The sequence below is a fragment of the Mixophyes fleayi genome, chromosome 4, assembly GCF_038048845.1.
Source record: "Mixophyes fleayi isolate aMixFle1 chromosome 4, aMixFle1.hap1, whole genome shotgun sequence".
Classification (NCBI taxonomy): Eukaryota; Metazoa; Chordata; class Amphibia; order Anura; family Limnodynastidae; genus Mixophyes; species Mixophyes fleayi.
In genome coordinates this window covers 341466454-341490960 of record NC_134405.1, presented here as the reverse complement: position 1 = coordinate 341490960, position 24507 = coordinate 341466454, and the positions used below count along the sequence as shown (strand labels likewise).

At 40.0% G+C, this 24507-nt stretch overlaps 2 protein-coding genes across 2 annotated transcripts in view; one reads left to right on the top strand and one right to left on the bottom strand.

Moving 5' to 3' along the window:
• LRTM2 (leucine rich repeat transmembrane protein 2) overlaps positions 1 to 24507 on the top strand; it is a 733960-nt gene that overhangs the window by 596978 nt on the left and 112475 nt on the right. The gene's annotated exons all lie outside the window — the stretch shown is intronic.
• LOC142150321 (E3 ubiquitin/ISG15 ligase TRIM25-like) lies at positions 7915 to 10310 on the bottom strand. The gene has a single exon (XM_075205530.1). It carries the CDS (start codon positions 10284 to 10286, stop codon positions 8697 to 8699), a length of 1590 nt encoding a protein of 529 aa, XP_075061631.1. The 5' UTR covers positions 10287 to 10310; the 3' UTR covers positions 7915 to 8696.

Here is a 24507-nt window from a genome sequence, read left to right as displayed (position 1 = left end):
ATGTTTTATATGCAGTTGATGTAGTTAAGCCAGGGATTCAGCAGGAGAAGGGTTAACTGACAAGCCGGGTCGGTACACAGTAGATCAGTTGCTGCAGATAAGCCAGGGATTCAGCAGGAGAAGGGTTAATTGACAAGCCGGGTCGGTACACAGTAGATCAGTTGATGTAGATAAGCCAGGGATTCAGCAGGAGAAGGGTTAATTGACAAGCCGGGTCGGTACACAGTAGATCAGTTGGTGCAGATAAGCCAGGGATTCAGCAGAAGAAGGGTTAACTGACAAGCCGGGTCGGTACACAGTAGATCAGTTGATGCAGATAAGCCAGGGATTCAGCAGGAGAAGGGTTAATTGACAAGCCGGGTCGGTACACAGTAGATCAGTTGATGCAGATAAGCCAGGGATTCAGCAGGAGAAGGGTTAATTGACAAGCCGGGTCGGTACACAGTAGATCAGTTGGTGCAGATAAGCCAGGGATTCAGCAGGAGAAGGGTTAATTGACAAGCCGGGTCGGTACACAGTAGATCAGTTGATACAGATAAGCCAGGGACTCAGCAGGAGAAGGGTTAATTGACAAGCCGGGTCGGTACACAGTAGATCAGTTGATGTAGATAAGCCAGGGATTCAGCAGGAGAAGGGTTAACTGAAAAGCCGGGTCGGTACACAGTAGATCAGTTGATGCAGATAAGCCAGGGATTCAGCAGGAGAAGGGTTAACTGACAAGCCGGGTCGGTATACAGTAGATCAGTTGGTGCAGATAAGCCAGGGATTCAGCAGGAGAAGGGTTAATTGACAAGCCGGGTCGGTACACAGTAGATCAGTTGATACAGATAAGCCAGGGATTCAGCAGGAGAAGGGTTAATTGACAAGCCGGGTTGGTACACAGTAGATCAGTTGATACAGATAAGCCAGGGATTCAGCAGGAGAAGGGTTAATTGACAAGCCGGGTCGGTACACAGATCAGTTGGTGCAGATAAGCCAGGGACTCAGCAGCAGAAGGGTTAATTGATAAGCCGGGTCGGTACACAGTAGATCAGTTGATGTAGATAAGCCAGGGATTCAGCAGGAGAAGGGTTAACTGACAAGCCGGGTCGGTACACAGATCAGTTGGTGCAGATAAGCCAGGGACTCAGCAGCAGAAGGGTTAATTGACAAGCCGGGTTGGTACACAGTAGATCAGTTGATACAGATAAGCCAGGGATTCAGCAGGAGAAGGGTTAACTGACAAGCCGGGTCGGTACACAATAGATCAGTTGGTGCAGATAAGCCAGGGATTCAGCAGGAGAAGGGTTAATTGACAAGCCGGGTCGGTACACAGTAGATCAGTTGATGCAGATAAACCAGGGATTCAGCAGGAGAAGGGTTAACTGAAAAGCCGGGTCGGTACACAGTAGATCAGTTGAAGCAGATAAACCAGGGATTCAGCAGGAGAAGGGCCAACTGACAAGCCGGGTCGGTACACAGTAGGTCAGTTGATGCAGATAAGCCAGGGATAGATGGTATGGCCTTGTCTTTGGAGTGATGATGACACTCCTTTGTACCCCCACAATAATTTCCCACTGTCTTCACAAGTTTTTAGATGTTTTATAATTGTGGACAGATAATTGTGTGGGAGGAAAGACACAGAGCTGATCTAACGTGCAGCCTTCTCCAACATACAATTGCCAGATTATTAGGGAGATTAAAACCCCATTCACCCTAATAACCCTTTTACACTTAGTTAAACATTAGCAGTACAATGGGCCGTACTGAAGAGCTAAGTGACTTTCAACGTGGCACCGTCATAGGATGCCACCTTTCCATCAAGTCAGTTCGTCAAATTGCTGCCCTAATAGAGCTGCCACAGTCAACTGTAAATGCTGTTATTGTGACATGGAAACGTCTAGGAGCAACAGCTCAGTCATGGTAGGCCAGACAAGCTCACAACGAGAGCACCGAGTGCTGAAGCACATAGCTCGGAAAAATTACCTGTTATCACTTGCAACTCTCACTACCGAGTTTCAAACTGCCTCTGGGAGCAACGTCAGCACAAGAACTGTTCGCTGGGAGCTTCATGGATTGGCTTTCCATGGACGAGCAGCCACACGCAAGCCTCAAATCACTGTGTGCAATGCCAACCGTCAACTGGAGTGGTGTATAGCACACCGCCATTCTACTCTGCAGTGGTGGAAATGCATTGTCTGGAGTAACGAATCCAGCTGCACCATCGGGCTATCCCGATGGACAAATCTGGATTTGGAAGATGCCAGGAGAATGCTTCCTACCTGAATGACTACTAATAGCTGTAAAGTTTGGTGGAGGAGGAATAATGGTCTGGGGCTGTTTGTCATGGTTTGGCCTGGGCCCCTTAGTTCCTGTGAAGGCAAATGTTCCTGCTACAGCATACAATGACATTCTAGAGAATTGTGTGCTTCCAGCTTTGTGGCAACAGTTTGGGGAAGGCCTTTTAATGTTTCAGCCTGACAATGCCCCCGTGCACATAGTGAGGTCCATGAAAAAATGGTTTACAGAGTTTGGAAGAACTTGACTGCCCTACACAGAACCCTAACCTCAACTCCATTGAACACCTTTGGGATGAATTGAAAGGCAATTGTGAGCCAACCCGTATTGCCCAACATCAGTGGTCAATATCACAAAGGCTGTTGTGGCTGAGTGGATGTGAATCCCCGCAGCCATGTTCCAAAGTTTAGTGGAAAGCCTTCCCAGAAGATTGGAGGATGTTATAGCAGTAAAGGAGGGACCAACTCCATATTAATTCCTGCAGTTTTGGAATGGTATGTTCAACAAATGTAAAAGGGGGAAGTAAAGTGGGAGGAGCTAGAGAGAGAGAAACACACATCAAATATCTGACTCACCAAGCTGGGATCTGGCCTGGCTCAGAGGACTTCCTCACATGTCCGCGCCGAAGCAGGGGATCAGGAAAAAGCGCGTTACCAGAAAGAAGTAAGTGAAGATGACCCATATTTCGTACACCAAGGCTTGTGATGCTGTAGGGAAAGGAGGGGGGGGGGTGGAGTTTCACAAGGTGAGTGCACCACTCTGAACGGGCCTCATCTAACAGTACTTACCAAATTGGTAGTCTATCGCAGCAATGCTTCTGTCCAACACAGCTGGCTCCCACCCATCACTCCTAGACTTCCTGCACAGGTTCCTCCAATGTTCACATCTGTCTTCTCTGACCCAGGAGAATGGGAGAGCTGGACAGGCATAGGCAGGTTCATTTGTTCCAGTTAAAAGTTTCAAGTTAAATTAAACACTGAACTGTGTGTGTAAAAGAAGCCAGTTCACGATCTTTTGAGCTGGAGATTTGTAACTTGTTTTACAAATAGTTTTATTAGGACTGCCGAGTAACAGAGAGCAACCAAGGACTCAGTGTGTAGCCTATATCATTTATTTATGGCTATTAATTTATGGAGAAACTGGAGTGAGATCTGTATAGTTTTATACTGATAACCAAAGTTTATTAGATGATGTAAATGGTTTATTTATATGATGTATGATTTGCGGGATGACACAATTTATATTGATGACATAAAATTGTCTGCTGCTCTGAATCACTGTACATAATGACTGCATAGTGTGAGTGTGTCTATCGGCATGGTTTGGGGGAGTGTGATTAGAATAGTGTTTCCCCCAGGGTGTGACTGTGGGCAATTAGTCTAATGGGGGAGGGTGTAACTCCCTTTTAATACATAATTGAGAGTGAAGTCCCGTGGGTCACAAGGTAGCACCCCTGGGGCATATCAGATGGTGTATGGTGGGATCGTACAGTTTCAAAGGGTCCTACCCTGATCCAGTCTGTTTCAAGTCACATTCAAGTTTTCAAGTTAACCATGACCATAACTGTCCCCGGGTACTGGTGCAGCGCCGAGCCCCCAACCAAGTGTCGACTGAGCTGACAGTCAATTGTAAAGCGAGTCTGAGATATTCTGAATGCATGAAACCTGATATGAGACCGGGCCTGACACGGGAGACCGTCACATGACATCAGAATTATAAGCAATGATATCACTGTTTATGCAGAAATTAATATAACAATGCTCATGTTAAAAGCTCCTATGTCTACTTCTTCATAAAATATTTAACAATTATGTAATACTGATTTTCAAACTTTTTTTGTAACACAGAATATAATCCCACCTTCTAAACCAGGGCTGTTTTCAGAGAAATGAGCACTTGAGTCTAGTTGTAAACTGCAAAAAATATTATTTTACAACTATGGAGATGAAACTGTGCACTGGATCTATTATTACATTATAATCTGTATGTACAAATATTTATACAGCTTAATAAAAACAGTGAAGATGTTTATACAAATATAATCATCACTTGTTATTATGAAATGATTAATAAATTAAGTATTGCTAAACTTATAAATAAAAAGATGATGTATTTTCTTGGTATGGTAATAGTTGTATAGCTAATTCTGATGAGGTCAGATAAGCAGAGATAAGGAGAGTGTGGTCTTCTTTACATATGTAAATAATGTATTTGTGGCTAAATTAATTTATTCAAAACATAACATGCATCAATTAAACAAGTTAACGTATTTTTGTTTATTTAATGTAAGAGTATTGTTACAGTTTTACAGTTGGTCTGTCCAATTCCACACACATTTCCTGCATAGATCTAATAATTATATTGTACCTAAATTGTGATGTGATTTATCCAGGGAGATTTCTGCTCATTTTAATCTGCAGAAAATAGGAGATATTATGTTACAGAACATTTATATAAACTTAGAACATATCAGGTGAGGAAGGAATGAGGATCAGGGCTTAGAATTGTCCGAGAGACGACGCACCCGGCTGTCCGAGCCTCTGTCCTTCTTATGATGAGACCTCGTCATCTTCTCTACAGCTCAATAACCTGATATTTCCAGTTATAGGATGTTTATAATGATCACACTCGCTCCTAGTATTTATAATGTGCAGATGTGATATTTTAAGCTAAAACAGGTGGAAATAGATCATTGTGTACAGAGAACACATATTTCCTACATGAACATACTCTGCATTTGCCTCCAATAGCAATTACCTCAGTACAGTTAAAATCTAGACAGTCAAGTACTAAAAATGACAATCACTAAATAAATAAAATAATAACATTTGTAGATACATTGTGGATTGGGTGTCAGCAGTGTCAGTGTGATTAGAAATGTACCTACAGCACCCTCTAGTGTCCAGCATAGGAAGTACACATTCTTTATTATTATTAAAGTATCAGTAGTGAAAAAAGTGAAAGAAATTATTAGTCGCTATCAATCTCCCACGTGACAATTGGTGAATAAAAGTGATAAAATTAAAAAATACTCAAATTAAAGTGTAGGCAATCTTCAAAAAATCTAAACGATGAAACCCTTTATAATATGAAAAAAAGAAATATAATAATAGTACAACAATGTTTACAATCAACAAAATATATTCAAATCAAACATCATATAGTAAAACGTTCATGAGATGGTTCTCTCCCCTTTTCTGATTAAACTTATAAAACAATTACTTGAACTATTGCATAGTAACAGTATTTCCTATGGATTTCCCTCTGCTGTGGTGCACCCTGTGGGGATTCACTTACTGGATGAATTCTGTACAGTTGGCTCTTAATGTAATGATCTTTAGGATACTGAAGGAGATTTCACTTTGGACCTTTGATTAAGGATTGGTGTTCTCTTGTTACAGGGGGATTGTTTTGGGCTAAAAAAATTGAAAGAAAAAAAAAATCTAGGGCAATATGTTTAAAATATTGTTGGTTTATCAGACTAGACAAACTCACATATAAATATCACGATTCAGAATAAAAGTGCAGGTGCTGCTACAGAACAGATGAAGAGAAGCAGTCACAGAATATGCAGATCTTTACCAATGCCCCGGGGTACTACTGGATAAAACTTTAAATCCAGATGTTAAAATAAAGGTAGTTTATTCTGTCACCTGCAATATCACTTGTCTGTCACCCTCCTTATCGGATTTATCATTATCATTAATTATTATTAAAGTATATCACTGTAAAAAATGCAGCCAGTGATTGTGAGGGTTGAATTCATATTTAACAGAAATCAGCCCATTAATTCAGTAATTTTTGGGTGCGATGAGCAAAAATAACCCCAACTCCTAATTCCATAGAGATCCTCTTCTTTCTTCTTCTTTTCCAGGTAAATCCAGAGGATAGAAAAAACAACAATGGAGCCACAATGTGACCGACACGCCGGGGGCAGCGCCCGCAATCAACCAATCCAGAGAGGGTTCGTTCTGATTGGTTAGAGGACGACGGTGCATACTATCACTTCTAGAGCCGAAAATGTGCACTACAAGTGTCTGCCCCCTAATGAATGAAAGACAGTACCCCCTTACAATAAATAATAAAATGTAATGCTCCCTTTGCATAAAATAGATAATTAATTATCCCCTTAAGATAAACTAAATAACTAATATGGCCACATTAATACTTCCATTATTATTGTCCCCATAATTTTAATTCTGATAAATACTTGAAATCTTCTTTCCTTAATTCGACTAATACATATGGGGAATAAAGAAAACACTGATGGAAGAAACAGGCCGATATCAGAGGAGCATTCAACATGAAATGAGTTAATTGCTGGTAAGTCCACCTACTTAAAAACTGGGCAGCCAATCAGAAGTGGTCTCTTATCTGTAATTTGACCAGTGGTGTAAGAGCCCATTCCTGATTAGTTGCTCGGCTTTTAAGTAGGTGGGCCCTTGTGATTAACTCTTTCTCGTCAGCTGCTCCTCATAAGAGATCCATGTCGTCTATCAGGGATTTATTTTCATTTCTGGAAAGTATTTATTAATGAATTTATTTTCATACCACAAATCAAAGTGCTAAAAACCATTACTAAACCGCTGCTCAGTAAATCTATCCTTAGTAATAACCTGTTAGTTACTGAAGTGGTATGTAAGTTAGTGATAGGAATAGTTCAACTATTTACAACATGAGTCACACAGAGCATTTAAAAGTAAACGTCAGTTCATAAATGTGACTTTAGACCAGAATTGTAATAAAACCATATAACAGTAATGTTACTCACACAGGGCCTGATTCATCAAGGAACGCAAAGTGAACGCAATTTGCATTTTTTAATATCGGATGGAAATTGCCGCACATACACCGTATTCTACAAGTGGATCTCATGAAACTTTTCCTTTTGAATACGGGTGTAAGTACACTCTGGTTATACGGTACTTGCTGTATGTAGACAGACAGGACACACTGCCGGATACACACAATGCAAAGGTGTAACATTGGAAAGCATGGGGAAAAATATTAAATACACTAACAACTATTAATACTACAATCATTAATAAAAAAAACTTTTTTTTTACATGAAATACATATATCAGGATAATATTAATGCGTTCCGCACATAAAATGCATTTTTACAGTTGCTCTTACTTGCAAGCACATGGCATAAATACGCGTCCGTCATTACTATCACTATACCTGAGATATAGCTGGTGCAAGTGACACAGCTAAAAATCACGTACCGCAGAGATTGCCACAGCATGTATTGGACATATGTGTTCGCTTGACCTTGGCCCACCGTTAATGTACGCCGCCTCCCTCCCCCCCATTCCACCCTTCAAATCGTAGGTTGTTGGATGTCTCATTTGCGTTCGAACATGAATTGCATGCACTTGTGTTCACTGACGTGTCCGTTTCTGAGCATGGGCAGAGCAATTTCAAACAAAATCCGTCACACAGCGTGACTTACGTTACTTGATGAATCAGCCCACAATGTGTTTGTAAAGGTTTAAGTATATGGCACTTCCTATGTTTTGTTGTTGCTGGATTACTGCCCGACTAGATGTAATAGTGTCACATTTATATACTTATATCTTTAATAATAAAGTTTAATACAATAAAAAAAAAAAAAAAAGATTCTTGGATAATTCCTGACATTAAATGTGTTTATTTCATAACAAGGGGGAGCCACACACAGCTTCTGCCCCCTACAAATGCAAAACTGATACTTATATATGATATGTCATACCCACGTGCTAATACAGGTAAGCAGTGAGACATGCTGGGAGTTGTAGTCCAAGTCATTGTGTATGATGTAAGAAACAGTCAATTCCCAGGGGCTTGTTATAGAAATAATTGATTCAGAGAAAGCATTGGGTGGTTAAGCTGTTTACAAACAATGTGATAATCAGGTTGTTAGTGACCCCTCCCCACTAAGTGTGTTACAGTTTAACTAATATAACACACTATCTACCAATATGTATGAAAGGTAATTTGCTTTGCAAGATATTGATATTACACTATAAATGTTTGATAACAATGAACACAATAAAGAAACATATATCACACCCGGACAACTGTTCTCCTCCAGAAAATTTACAGAGACCACACCCCATTCAATCTCTGCAAACATCACAAGCAATAGGAGGAAGCATAGCACTGACTAATAGGGTATATACTGGCTGACAGACAGCTATTGCAGCCAATCACAGCTATGGGAGATGGTGAAATGCCGCATACATGTATTTTTATATATTTATGATGTTTCTAACACCAACAAGGGAACAAATCCAGATACACTGGTCATCTGGTTACACAACATGGGAGGGACTCAGCTGCAGCGCCACCCCCTACTTTATTCTATTGGTTAAATGTTCCACAAATCAGATTCCCCTCCTTGTGATGTCACCAGTCTCTGGGCAGATTTCACATGATCATTTCTCCCAGCTCCTGATTTTTTCAGATATAATTATATTACCATCCCCCACCCATAAAGCAGCATGGAGGGGCTCAGTGAAGGTGGCAGTGACGGTGTGTAAGTGTCTGATCGGGTCACACAGCTCAATAAAGGACATCTGTCCAGCCTCATAATCCAGATATATCCTCACTCTATCATGGGGAATGTTATCAAGTAACTTGATCTCTTTCCTGTCATGTATTACTGCATACTGATTATTAAACACACCCCTGCAGAAAACCAAACCCCAGGACTTGTTATTGTTGCCAATGAGTGACTGACCTCCTCTCCTGTCTATACTGGGATAACACATCCCTACCCTCCACCATCCTGATCTACTGACATCCACTTCCCAATAATGTTGCCCTGAGGAAAATCTCCTGGTGCTTAATACCTGCGGAAACTGAAATCTCTCTGGTGTTTCTGGACGATTCTGGTTTATATGTGACCAGGATGCAGTTTTCATGTCACCTGATACATGTATAATATTACCAGCTGTGTTTACATCCAGTAATATGTCTGTAGGTTCCTGCATATAGATCCCTGTATTTATACCTGTTATTATATCAGATAATGTGTGTAATTTCTCTGAGATGAGACCCACATCCAGATCTCCTACACCACGGACCTGGTCATCATGTCTCTCTCTGTCCTCAGTATCACACAAGTCACCTGTGTCTGGTTCCTGTAAGACAGTCACTGGATCAGACATGTTACACAGCTCCTCAATGTGACGCATCTTCCTGGACAGCTCGTCCTTCTTTATTTCCAGCTGCTGGATCAGATCAGAGACTGAGAGTAAAATGCTCTCGTTCTGCCTGGAGATCTCACTCAGGGCTCTCTTCTCTAGGTCATCCAGCTGTCTCCTGATGTCTCTAAACAAGGCAGTGACTCTCTCTGTTACACCAGCTGCTTTTTCCTGATCTTCTCTCCTGCGCTCCTGAAGACTCTGGACTCTTTTCTCAGTCTCCTCTCTCTTTGTGGTCAGTTTCTGCAGAACATTTCTTAGTTTCTCCTTCTTCTTCTCAGAAGCCCCTTCTAGAGAATTGATCTGATGCCCCCTGTGTTCCCCAATTAAAGAGCAGGAGACACAGATACATGTAGCATCCTCACTGCAGTAATATCTAAATAGCTCTTTATGGACAAAGCATTTTCTTTTCCCCAGGGAAGTGGTGGGATCAGATAAGACGTGTTCTGCTGACTTGCTGTGTACTCTGACATGATTATCACACAGAGAAGCTTCACAATGCAGACAGGATTTAGAAGCAGGTACAAGAGAGTGGATACAGTAAGTGCAGAAGATCCCAGTCTCCTCCTGATCTGGCCGAGTAGACAGGAAACTCCTCACTATGTTACACAGAGTTATGTTCCTTTGCACTACAGGACGTTTCTTGAACTCTGCTCTGCATTCAGGACAGGTATAAACTCCAGATCCCTCCTGTGTATCCAGCACACGATTAATACAGACCCGGCAGAAGTTGTGTCCACATCTCAGTGTTACAGGATCTGTATAAATGTTCAGACAGATGGAACAGTTCAGCTCGTCTCTCAGATCAGCAGACGCCATCACTGGCAGCAGAAGAGAGAAATGAAAGTGAAAGTCTCTGACACACAGAAACCAGTGGGATCACATTCTCCACACAGGGAGAGGCTGAGCTGTCACTCACATTATATCTGTAGGCTCGTTTATATTAAGGGACACAGCGAATACATAAAGTCACAGCATGCATAATTATCTACTTATTTTGGAAAATGTGAAGGTCATTTAATAAGATGAAAATAATTAATTTTGCAGTTGTTGCACTACAATTACTTATCAAAAATACAATTAGTCTGTTATTAAAAATAATTATTGAAATCATAAAAAATATTTGTTTAATTCATGATGATTTTTTTTATTATATAAAACATTTATTGTCTGGGGACGCCCTAAACAAAAAATAAATATTGTGGGAACCACATAACACTGTCACAACAGAACAAGGGATCTTACTGTAAAATGCACACAATGATATATATACTACATGGCCAAATGTATGTGGACCCAGCCACATCCATTGCTAACAGGAGCACAATCCCTAGGTCTTCAAGACACTGTCTTATCAAGGTTCTCATCCTACCTATCTAATCGCTCTTTCAGTGTTAATTTCTCTGGAACAATCTCCAATCCGCTGCCTTTATCAGTTAGAGTACAAGCAGGGCCGGATTAAGGGAATGGAGGCCCCTGGGCTAAGGGGCCCTCCATTCCCCGCGAGGCCCCCAATGTGAGCCGTCCGCTGCCCCCCGCGAGGACCCCCCCCAAGCACTTACCTGTCAGTGCAGTCCTCCGTCCCAGCGCGCTGTAGTCTGCTTACTGAGGAGATCTCGCGAGAGTTCATGAACTCTCGCGAGATCTCCTCAGTAAGGAGCTTACAGCGCGCCGGGACGGAGGACTGCACTGACAGTACTCAGCAGCATTGATCGGGCCGGGGGCACCCCCGCCCCCGACTGATCAATAATGCTGCTGAGGAGTTTGAAGGGCCCCCTGGATGCCCGAGGCCCCTGGGCTATAGCCCAGTTAGATCTCGGGTTAATCCGGCCATGACCACAAGGCTCAGTCCTAGGTCCTCTGCTATTCTCTAGCTACACCACTTCTCTAGAAAAACTAATAATCTCCTTTGGTTTTCAGTATCATCTCTATGTGGATGATACACAAATTTATTTATCCTCTCCTGGGGCCTGATTCATTAAAGATCTTAAATGAAGAGGATCCTTATTTCAGTCTCCTGGACAAAACATGAGACACTCATTTTCACTAGGGGTGCAAATGAGTGTTCTGTTTTGCACATAAGTTAAATACTGTCTGTTTTTTCATGTAGCACACAAATACTTGATAGCTATTTGTACACTGAAATTTAAAGTTGATATGTGTGTGCTACATGAAAAAAACAGTCAGTATTTAACTTATGTGCAAAACAGAACACTCATTTGCACCCCTTGCAATGTAACATGGTTTTGTCCAGGAGACTGAAATAAGGATCCTCTTCATTTAAGATCCTTAATGAATCAGGCCCCTGATCTCTCACCATCTGTGTTGTGTGGAAGTCAAATAATTGGATGAAGTAAACCAAATTGCTTAATAATGTTTTACCGTGCGGTTGCAATTAGTACGTCACGTGTTATGATGCAATCGCACGGATTAAATAACACACATTTACATTCGCACTTACACTCGCAAATAGCACACATTTATTAAGGTTCCAAGCCACATTTATTTATTAGTAAAATTTTAAGCTGGTTATTTGGCGGGAAGAGACGTAGGCAACAGTTGGAGTAATTTGCCTCCCACCCTTGGAAAAGATCAAACGAACGGACCTATGACCAGCAGACAACTGGAACATCTTTAACCTTGGACCAATGAAGACCTCTCTTAGTGTTATCTGTGTATATTCGTAAAATCATCACTGTTTAAGCAAATTCAAACTGCATATAAGCACCCTGGCCCATTGTTCTCACTCTCTCTGATTCTGACTACACAGACAACATGCCGTTATCTTATTGTGACATCTTTAATAGGTAATAATGGCTTGCTGTAAATTCTGCCATAGTTTGCAATTAAATATTTTTGTGTTTTAGAACTACAATAATCGCATTGGACAGTGTTTTATTGGTAAGTGATAAAATGACTTTAACAGTTGTCTCGCGTTACTGACTGTCTTTCTGCCATTTCATCTTGGATGTCCTCTCGCCAACTCAAACTCAATCTTTCAGAAGCTGAATTAATAATATTCCCACCCAACAATAGAAGCTTACTGCCAGACATTTCTATTTTTGTTGACAGCATGACCATAAAGCCCAACTCGCAAGCCTAGGTGTAATCCTTGACTCACAACTATCCTTTGTTCCCCCCATCAACTCTATATTTACATCATGTTACATACATCTAAAAAACATTTCCAGAATACGTACATATCTCACACAAGACCCTGCAAAAACTTTAATTCATGCACACTTCATATCCCGCATCGCCTATTGTAATTCCCTCCTTACTGGTCTTCCCAAAATAAGCCCCTACAATCTGCTTTGCATGCAGTGGCTAGATTGATTTTCCTTGCAAATCATTTTACATCTGCTTAGTCACTCTACATTGTTTGCCTGTTTTTCAACAAATCCAATATAAAATTCTTTTACTAACATACAAGGTCATCAACAAAACTGCACCAACATACATCTCCTCACTTGTCTCAAAACATCTTCCAACCCGACACCTTCGTTCTGCACAAGATCTGCATGTCTCTTCAACTCTCATCACTTCCTCCCATTCTCGGCTACAGGACTTTTTACGGGCTGCACCCACTTTATGGAATTCCCTCCCTCGCACAGTAAGACTTTCCTCTAGCCTTCAAACATTTTGTGAAAACCCACCTCTTCAGACAAGTTTATAATATTCCTCTACCCCCCTCTTAATCTCACTAGGTTACCCTATTATCACCCTCTACACAGCTAACACAAGACAACAACCCTCTGACCAACATAGTTGTGTGACTGAGCATACAGCCCACTAAATACTTTGCAACCTTTGCATTTTAGCTGGACAAATATTCAATATGATGTAGCACTTATGCTTGTGTATCAAACCATTGTTCCATAGATTGTAAGCTTGCGAGCAGGGCCCTCTTACCTCTAGGTATGTATGTATTACCCAGTATTGTTTTATTACTGTTTGTTCCCAATTATAAAGTGCTACGGAATCTGCTGGCGCTATATACATAAATGTTGATGATGCGGATGATGAAAATCAAGCATACATTAATGCAATCTCCATAGTCAAACATTAGCAGCAAAATGAGTCATACTGACGCGATCAGTAACATTCAATGTGATACTCTCATAGGATGCCACCTTTCCAACAAGTTTGTCATATTTCTGCTCTGCTGGAGGTGTCCAGGTCAACTGTAAGTGGAAACATTTAGAGGCAACAAAAAGTCAGTTGCAAAGCAGTAGGCGACACAAGGTCATAGAACAAGACCGCTGAGCGCTGAAGCGTGTAAAAATCGTCTGTCCTTGAATTCCAACTGCCCTTGAAATCAACGTCAGCACATGAACTGTTCCTTAGGAGCTTCATGAATTGGCTTTCCACGACCGAGCAGCCACACACAAGCCTTGGATCACCATGCTCAAAGCCAAATGGTGAATGGAGTAGTGTTAAGCACACGGCTATTGGACTCTACAGTAGTGGAAACCTGTTCTCTGGAATAATGAATTATGTTTCACCATCTGGCAACCCTGTGTTTAGCGGATGTCAGGAAAACGATTCCTACTTGAATGCGTATTGCTGACTGTAAAGTTTGGTGGAGGAAGAATAGTGGTCTGGGGCTGATTTTCAAGGTTTGGCCTGGACCCCTTCACCATACCCGGAACACACCTTCCTAGCTAATCTGTTCATATTCTACCTTGGGTAGTACTCTCCTTAACTGCTAGAGCACATGACCTGACAACTTATCCTGCACACGCAATACACTAACACAAAATGAAATGGACAACAACAAAAAGCAATAACAACTTAAACAGAACTGGAGAAAAATAATACAACTCAACCTATTGACACAGGGAGGGGAACAGCCTACGTAAGTGATGGCTTATGGTCTATGGGACCTGGATTGAGGCCAGGGGATGGCGAGACCTAGAGTTGACTGGAGCCTAAGACTAATGAGGTCTGATTGCTGCGGTCTGAAGCTGATCATGTTTGGCTGAGGCCCAGTGCCTGAGATCACTTACAGCTGAACCCCCCTACTGATATGGAAGTTACGCCTTTGGTGGCAGCCATTTTGAGGACTGAACCAATATTCGGCCTTCAATTCACCAGGACATCACTAAAGTATGAGGCACTTGATGGATCACTGCGGAATCAGCTTAGTGTAATCAGTAGAGGCTGGCTATGGTATTCTATTAGGGCAAAGAATACCTATGACCCAGGTGTCCCTGTGCTGGCTTTAAAACCATGTTCATTTTCCACACCACCCACCCATTGCTTTCGAAATATGTAGCTGCTGTAGGGGTAGAAAATGAGGAGCCTGCTGCCAAAGGCGGAAGGTGCTGCACTTCTGCTGTTTCGCGAGTCCTCATATTTTGAGTTAGGTTTAGGGAGGGGGGGGGGGGCACTCATCATGTGCTGATTGTCTGGTCTTCTGCTTAAACTCCATCAGCTGTTTCTGCTGGTTTGCTTTTTCTTCGCTGACTTTTCTTCCTGTTAGAAATGATGCCAGATCATGTGTCTACATGAGAAGTTCAATTACAGTACTAAGGGGTGGCTAAACTGCTCATCCACTGATGCTTCTAGCAAATGTCGAGATCATATACTTTTCCTTACAGATGGCTGCTTGGCAGTCTATCAGATGCTGGTCAACCCCTCCGATTCTGACTGCCTCACCATCCCCCTTGTTACCCTGTTAAACAGGATGGACCTCCTGTGCCACCCTGTCATGTTGTTGGAGACTGGCTGGGCTTGCCCCCATTCACTTTCTTTATCCCAAACACACCCCCTATTACATATTATAGTGGCGCCATACTGCCACCAGCAGGCTCCTTCATCAGCACCTGGAACCATTTCCTTCTGGGTAAATGCTTGCTGCTAGAGCACCCACTTGCTGGGTACTTGGGCTGGTACCCCTTGAGATCAGGGTTAATGTGGATGGTTCCCCTGGTCTCTCACAATTGACCAGAGCTGCAGGGCAGCAACAAGACCTTTATTTCTAGAAGCTGAGTCCCAAGCCTCAGAACAGCTGTATAACGGAACAGAGTGGCTCAATCTGTAGAGCACAAGAATTGCAGCGGGTAAATAGCCACTCCTCTTACCGAGCTCCGGCACCATTGAAGCACCTTCATCCCCATCTCAAGTCACAGGATTTTTTTTTAAACTGTTTGAAGGTTGTATCAATCAGTCAGACATGCTACACACTATACAAAATATTAAAAGACAACTAAACCACTTTTCATAGGACAAAAAAAAAAAATCTCTGTAAACATACAATATACAGTACGTGCAAAAATCCTGATTGGTTCTGGACCAGCTAGAGCGAGCACGCCTTATGTGAGCTTTCAGGGGAAACTTTGGTTTCAGTTAGATTGAGAGATGGGTTCCTTTTCCTAAAGGATAGTCGTGATAATTGCTCCAAAGCCACAGGCATTTCATCCATGAATATCACCTCTTGTGAGGTGAGAGAACTCATAACCCCAATAATTGGTCTCCCAGGTGGAATAAAAGAGCATTTATATATTTTGGGGAAATATAGGGTGCTCAAGTAATTTATTGAAATTCACTTTCAACAATAATGTATTTCTTAAAGAACAGGAAATTTACCGATTTTTTTTTTTTAAGACTGAAAAAAATTAATCTGTGGGATCTTTGTTTAGCATTCTAGAAGATTTTCTATTACCATGTACTATTTTTGCCTCCTTTATATAATCTGCTCTTAATACAAATTGTAATTTTTAGCAGTATTTATGCTGTAGGAATTAGAATCTCTTTTAATAGTCTCCATAAATTATAATAATTATATATAGTAGACCATTTTTTCTCATATAGGAAAATATATGTTTGGGAGCTAATGGGTAACAAGGAAACAACTCTGGGCACCCCTGGGAATGCTAAAAATTGAGAATGAAATATTCTCTTGTATTCTAATTAAATAGTAGTTACAGGTCATTTACTTAGTAATGAATATACTGTAAGTTTGGAATTACATTAGGTTTAGATATTCATTGCTAGACTAACATCTAGTAGGGATAGTTATACTAATAAGGGCAATCGGTCAATGAGGTATAAATAATAACATTGCATTCATTATTGTAGTATGAGAATGATCTTGGGACATTCAAAAGTATATATTGATCACTACTGATGCTTAATGGATGGTTTTAAACCCTTCTTTGTAGATGTAAAACAAACCCATACATCTAGCTAAATAGTGTTCTGATATTTGCATGGTATAGGATGAATGTAAAACACTATAAGCACAGGAACACTATAAACAAACATAAGCTAATTGGCTGAAAGAGTCATCTGTATTAACCACCTAAACCAATAACGGTGATGAGATACCTTACAGTCTGATAGGTGGTGATATGTAGCGAACAGCATTTGAAATTTTTCGGAATGGCAGTGAATAAAGTATGGACAGGTTTTCTGTGATACAAGAGGCTGAGAAAGTTAATACTATGAAACGTGCGTTGCTCTTTCTAATCGTGTGCATTGCAATCTGGAAGAATCAATGTGTTATTAAGCAATCTGGAGGAAGGATGTGTGTGAAATATAAATTACAGTACAATCATTAACTAACAGGTGGTAAGACAGACAAAGAAATAGATGGTGCAGGAGGGGCTGTATCAATAATTTACCCTATAATGTGACCAGTATTATTGCATTGATATGTAGTGAGAGCTATCAGAAGACACTGTTAGCCGAGTTACACCAGAGACAAACTCACAAGTATGGTCTAACAGAATATTGGGCTCCTTTCAATTTTGAACAATAAAGATCTCTAGTGGAGAATAAGGAGTTTACAGAGAAGAAACATTGTTGCAAGTATGGAGACATTCTGAAATACATTTAGTTCTCTCTCCTTGGAAATAAGATCTCTGAAAGTGTTTTCAATATTAAAGTGAGCGAAGAAACAGAAATACAATTAGATTAGGATGGTAAAACAACTTATACCTGACAACATTTACGTTTCTATGGCTTATACCTTGGAAAATGATATTGACCGTACACATCCTGCAAATATAAATATAAAATATGAGATACACACCTGATTGGAATAAAGGTTCAATCACTTTTCTAACTTTTTTGCCCATTACTAAATATTTTAATATCTTGCTGCTTTTATTGTTCATAAATATGTTTTAAATGAGACAAATAAATTGTTTTGTTTTAATTAAGGGTTCAATTGTGCACCACTAGATAACTGCTATTTCCGGTTTTTCTTTCTCATGTAAATTAGGCTGTCAACGGTAGCACCTACTTCCTATAGAAAATGTAAACACTCTGTATGTCAGTGAATATTAAGGAGTGAACAGTAAGAGATATTCCCAGCACGGTTGGTATTTTCTATAGATTACTAACAGGACTAGTAAGGCTCATTTCTGAAGTTGTAAAATTGTGGGCCTGCTGTGCAAATGATACTTTGTGTTATGTGCCCCTTTTAAATGAATGCACTTGATTTAACGTGACGCAGGAAATTTGCAGATGAAATTAACAGCATCTGCAGTGGTGCAGCATTCAGCAAGTTCAGAGGAACTGGTGGATTAGGCCATTCAAAACATAAAGGGGGCCAGGCAAAGTTGTGCACCTCATGTTACAACCACATACAAAATAATAGTTTTAAAATATATTAAAATTAATAGCTGCATTTATGGGGGTGTTGCCTGCTTTGCGGGCAGAAACAGAGAATTGTTTCTAGTGTACAAATGGAAGGTGTCACTTCATACTGAGTGACACCTTTCCTCTGCTGTTTAGACATATCTGAAATGCACCATCTCCACAAGGTCAGAGATGCAGCAGTACCCATCCCCCACCAGTAGGTGGAGCTATGTCAGCGCCATCTCTTCACTCCAGAAGAGAGACCACATCCCGAGGGAAGTCTGCAGTGAGGAACCTCAGCTGAGACTGAACTGGAGACCACAAGCACGCACAGGATATAACATATGTAAATATGACAGACAAATTATGAGACCGACACTTAATTTTTCTTCTTTCTTAATTGTGCTTCTTTCATGTCATTGATGACGACAACATCATAAGTAGGCCAATTACCTGGTATGTGATACTTGGCTTGAGGCTAGACCAAACATCCCCACCTTGCATACCCGTAAGATTCATATTTCTACCTTGCTCATGCACCCCAACCCTACAGTCCATCCCCACCTTTTTTCTTTTAATTCTCTCCTCTTACACTCTCCCACTATTCTCCATTTTCTTTCCCTTGTTTATCCTACATCTCTTGTTGATTGTTTGTCATTATGTTGTCTTAAAAAAAAAAGTTTTACTAGGGGGTTAGTAACAATTTTACTGTATAAACATATAAGTAAAATACACACAATATAAAAAGGAGAAAAAGGGTGAAACACAAGGAGTTATCTACCTACTACACGGACCCTGCAGCCTACAGTATGTAGAAAGGATCATAAACAGCATCAAAAACAGGAACACAAGACACGGGAAGGAAAGCCACAGGGTCTCAGAACATTTTAGCCTAACACAACCAAGACCCATCAGGACTCTACTTCAGGGAAATCAAAAAGAAAAAAAAACTGGTGGATGAAGACATCACAAAAGCTCCAGGGAAGAAACTAGATTAATATACAAACTGAACACCCCAAGGGACTCACTCTTTCCTCTATCAAAGGTAAATCCAAACCACTCCCCCACACCACAATCCTATTATTCCCCACACCTACACTCTCCCATAACATAGACACCCTTCAATCCAGCTAACACCCACCACACCCTACAGTTTATCATTTCCTTCTCAAATTGAACCAAGCCTATAGAGCACAAGAATTGCAGCGGGTAAATAGCCACTCCTCTTACCGAGCTCCGGCACCATTGAAGCACCTTCATCCCCATCTCAAGTCACAGGATTTTTTTTTAAACTGTTTGAAGGTTGTATCAATCAGTCAGACATGCTACACACTATACAAAATATTAAAAGACAACTAAACCACTTTTCATAGGACAAAAAAAAAAAATCTCTGTAAACATACAATATACAGTACGTGCAAAAATCCTGATTGGTTCTGGACCAGCTAGAGCGAGCACGCCTTATGTGAGCTTTCAGGGGAAACTTTGGTTTCAGTTAGATTGAGAGATGGGTTCCTTTTCCTAAAGGATAGTCGTGATAATTGCTCCAAAGCCACAGGCATTTCATCCATGAATATCACCTCTTGTGAGGTGAGAGAACTCATAACCCCAATAATTGGTCTCCCAGGTGGAATAAAAGAGCATTTATATATTTTGGGGAAATATAGGGTGCTCAAGTAATTTATTGAAATTCACTTTCAACAATAATGTATTTCTTAAAGAACAGGAAATTTACTGATTTTTTTTTTTTAAGACTGAAAAAAATTAATCTGTGGGATCTTTGTTTAGCATTCTAGAAGATTTTCTATTACCATGTACTATTTTTGCCTCCTTTATATAATCTGCTCTTAATACAAATTGTAATTTTTAGCAGTATTTATGCTGTAGGAATTAGAATCTCTTTTAATAGTCTCCATAAATTATAATAATTATATATAGTAGACCATTTTTTCTCATATAGGAAAATATATGTTTGGGAGCTAATGGGTAACAAGGAAACAACTCTGGGCACCCCTGGGAATGCTAAAAATTGAGAATGAAATATTCTCTTGTATTCTAATTAAATAGTAGTTACAGGTCATTTACTTAGTAATGAATATACTGTAAGTTTGGAATTACATTAGGTTTAGATATTCATTGCTAGACTAACATCTAGTAGGGATAGTTATACTAATAAGGGCAATCGGTCAATGAGGTATAAATAATAACATTGCATTCATTATTGTAGTATGAGAATGATCTTGGGACATTCAAAAGTATATATTGATCACTACTGATGCTTAATGGATGGTTTTAAACCCTTCTTTGTAGATGTAAAACAAACCCATACATCTAGCTAAATAGTGTTCTGATATTTGCATGGTATAGGATGAATGTAAAACACTATAAGCACAGGAACACTATAAACAAACATAAGCTAATTGGCTGAAAGAGTCATCTGTATTAACCACCTAAACCAATAACGGTGATGAGATACCTTACAGTCTGATAGGTGGTGATATGTAGCGAACAGCATTTGAAATTTTTCGGAACGGCAGTGAATAAAGTATGGACAGGTTTTCTGTGATACAAGAGGCTGAGAAAGTTAATACTATGAAACGTGCGTTGCTCTTTCTAATCGTGTGCATTGCAATCTGGAAGAATCAATGTGTTATTAAGCAATCTGGAGGAAGGATGTGTGTGAAATATAAATTACAGTACAATCATTAACTAACAGGTGGTAAGACAGACAAAGAAATAGATGGTGCAGGAGGGGCTGTATCAATAATTTACCCTATAATGTGACCAGTATTATTGCATTGATATGTAGTGAGAGCTATCAGAAGACACTGTTAGCCGAGTTACACCAGAGACAAACTCACAAGTATGGTCTAACAGAATATTGGGCTCCTTTCAATTTTGAACAATAAAGATCTCTAGTGGAGAATAAGGAGTTTACAGAGAAGAAACATTGTTGCAAGTATGGAGACATTCTGAAATACATTTAGTTCTCTCTCCTTGGAAATAAGATCTCTGAAAGTGTTTTCAATATTAAAGTGAGCGAAGAAACAGAAATACAATTAGATTAGGATGGTAAAACAACTTATACCTGACAACATTTACGTTTCTATGGCTTATACCTTGGAAAATGATATTGACCGTACACATCCTGCAAATATAAATATAAAATATGAGATACACACCTGATTGGAATAAAGGTTCAATCACTTTTCTAACTTTTTTGCCCATTACTAAATATTTTAATATCTTGCTGCTTTTATTGTTCATAAATATGTTTTAAATGAGACAAATAAATTGTTTTGTTTTAATTAAGGGTTCAATTGTGCACCACTAGATAACTGCTATTTCCGGTTTTTCTTTCTCATGTAAATTAGGCTGTCAACGGTAGCACCTACTTCCTATAGAAAATGTAAACACTCTGTATGTCAGTGAATATTAAGGAGTGAACAGTAAGAGATATTCCCAGCACGGTTGGTATTTTCTATAGATTACTAACAGGACTAGTAAGGCTCATTTCTGAAGTTGTAAAATTGTGGGCCTGCTGTGCAAATGATACTTTGTGTTATGTGCCCCTTTTAAATGAATGCACTTGATTTAACGTGACGCAGGAAATTTGCAGATGAAATTAACAGCATCTGCAGTGGTGCAGCATTCAGCAAGTTCAGAGGAACTGGTGGATTAGGCCATTCAAAACATAAAGGGGGCCAGGCAAAGTTGTGCACCTCATGTTACAACCACATACAAAATAATAGTTTTAAAATATATTAAAATTAATAGCTGCATTTATGGGGGTGTTGCCTGCTTTGCGGGCAGAAACAGAGAATTGTTTCTAGTGTACAAATGGAAGGTGTCACTTCATACTGAGTGACACCTTTCCTCTGCTGTTTAGACATATCTGAAATGCACCATCTCCACAAGGTCAGAGATGCAGCAGTACCCATCCCCCACCAGTAGGTGGAGCTATGTCAGCGCCATCTCTTCACTCCAGAAGAGAGACCACATCCCGAGGGAAGTCTGCAGTGAGGAACCTCAGCTGAGACTGAACTGGAGACCACAAGCACGCACAGGATATAACATATGTAAATATGACAGAGAAATTATGAGACCGACACTTAATTTTTCTTCTTTCTTAATTGTGCTTCTTTCATGTCATTGATGACAACACCATAAGTAGGCCAATTACCTGGTATGTGATACTTGGCTTGAGGCTAGACCAAACATCCCCACCTTGCATACCCGTAAGATTCATATTTCTACCTTGCTCATGCACCCCAACCCTACAGTCCATCCCCACCTTTTTTCTTTTAATTCTCTCCTCTTACACTCTCCCACTATTCTCCATTTTCTTTCCCTTGTTTATCCTACATCTCTTGTTGATTGTTTGTCATTATGTTGTCTTAAAAAAAAAAGTTTTACTAGGGGGTTAGTAACAATTTTACTGTATAAACATATAAGTAAAATACACACAATATAAAAAGGAGAAAAAGGGTGAAACACAAGGAGTTATCTACCTACTACACGGACCCTGCAGCCTACAGTATGTAGAAAGGATCATAAACAGCATCAAAAACAGGAACACAAGACACGGGAAGGAAAGCCACAGGGTCTCAGAACATTTTAGCCTAACACAACCAAGACCCATCAGGACTCTACTTCAGGGAAATCAAAAAGAAAAAAAAACTGGTGGATGAAGACATCACAAAAGCTCCAGGGAAGAAACTAGATTAATATACAAACTGAACACCCCAAGGGACTCACTCTTTCCTCTATCAAAGGTAAATCCAAACCACTCCCCCACACCACAATCCTATTATTCCCCACACCTACACTCTCCCATAACATAGACACCCTTCAATCCAGCTAACACCCACCACACCCTACAGTTTATCATTTCCTTCTCAAATTGAACCAAGCCTATACGACTATTGTAACCCAACAGGCCCCACACACCCCCCCCCCCATAAACCCATGCAAATACTCCTCCCATTTAGCACTCCACACTTTCTCGCTGCTCACTTTACCAATATAGATTACATTAGTCATCCGTTTAACCCCCCACAACCTGCATTTAGTGGCTAGCTTTTAGTTTCACTATCTAGCCAATTGGCTAGCTATTGAAATTATGTACTTCAACTGGTTATCCCTCATCTATCCAATTAAAAAAAACAGCATAGGCTTCCTCTGTTCAATATGGTACCGATAGTACAGTTTTCATTACAAATTTAGGAATCCTAGGCTTTCAAATATTAGCTCTACTCTGAACTCCCCCATTACTCCTCTGTGGAATAATCCATCATTCCCACCAGGAATATATACTACCCGATTTATCCAATGGATCAAAGCAGGATATCAGTTTGTAGTGGATATGAACAAAAAAAAACAAAAAAACAACAAACCGCATCCTTGTTCAGATTTCTGTTCAATATCGGACAAACTGACACTCTGTCCCTATGAATATATCCAAATAAATAATTTTAGAAAATTCTCTCCCACCACAACAACCTGCAAGAGATCTACTACCACACTATATGGCCTTCTGTGTGACTCCCTTAACCAAACACAAAGTCGCCATGAGGAGTGGGTAATAGACCTAGGTTCCCCTCCAGATAAGAATGGATGGGAAGAGATGAGAGAGCATATCTAAAGGTTCCATCTCAACCTTAATCAAAACATCTTATAAAATATTTTAGGGGGTTCTACACCCTAGCAAAACCAAATAAAACATTCCCTATCTGTGACCCAAAAAGCTGGAAGGATTTGCGGCCACAGGGGTATATTTCTTCACATGGTGGACTTGCCTCAGATCTCCTCCAGTCTAGGACAAAATACAATCCTTTTAAAATTCCATGGCTGAGGCTCCTGTAGAAAAGAATCCCTGGAGCTTCCTTTTAACTTTAAGCCCCTTAAGCTCGGCTCTTGCTTGCCTTAGTTGGCAAATAGCCTTCATAGAAAACAAAAAAAATTTGCTCAATGACACAGAACATGTCTTTAATAAGGTATGGGCACCATTGCCTTTAGTTGAATTACAAAATTGAAGACAATCCACCACTAAAATTCTCCAACTCTATCAGCCTTTCAAAATTGTATTCATTATAAAACAAACAAACCAAGCCCTGCATTCAAGACCTCTGGACCACTTTAATCCAAGTCATGAGTTTTCCCAAAACACTTCTTCCCATATTGATATTTCCTGTAGTACCACCTCTCCTATTTTCTACACTACCCCTCCACCCATGTTACAAATTTATACTTTATAAACCATACAGGTATCCTACTTCTTACAATGTGGAATGATATACCCAAAAATGTAAACATTGTTATAGGTCAACTATTTTATATGATCTAATGTCATTAAAATGCTTGCCAACATTAACCATTTAAATAATGAATATAAAAAAAAAAAAAAAATTTTTTTTGTAATAAACGGATCCCTATCAGACCCGAACCCCCT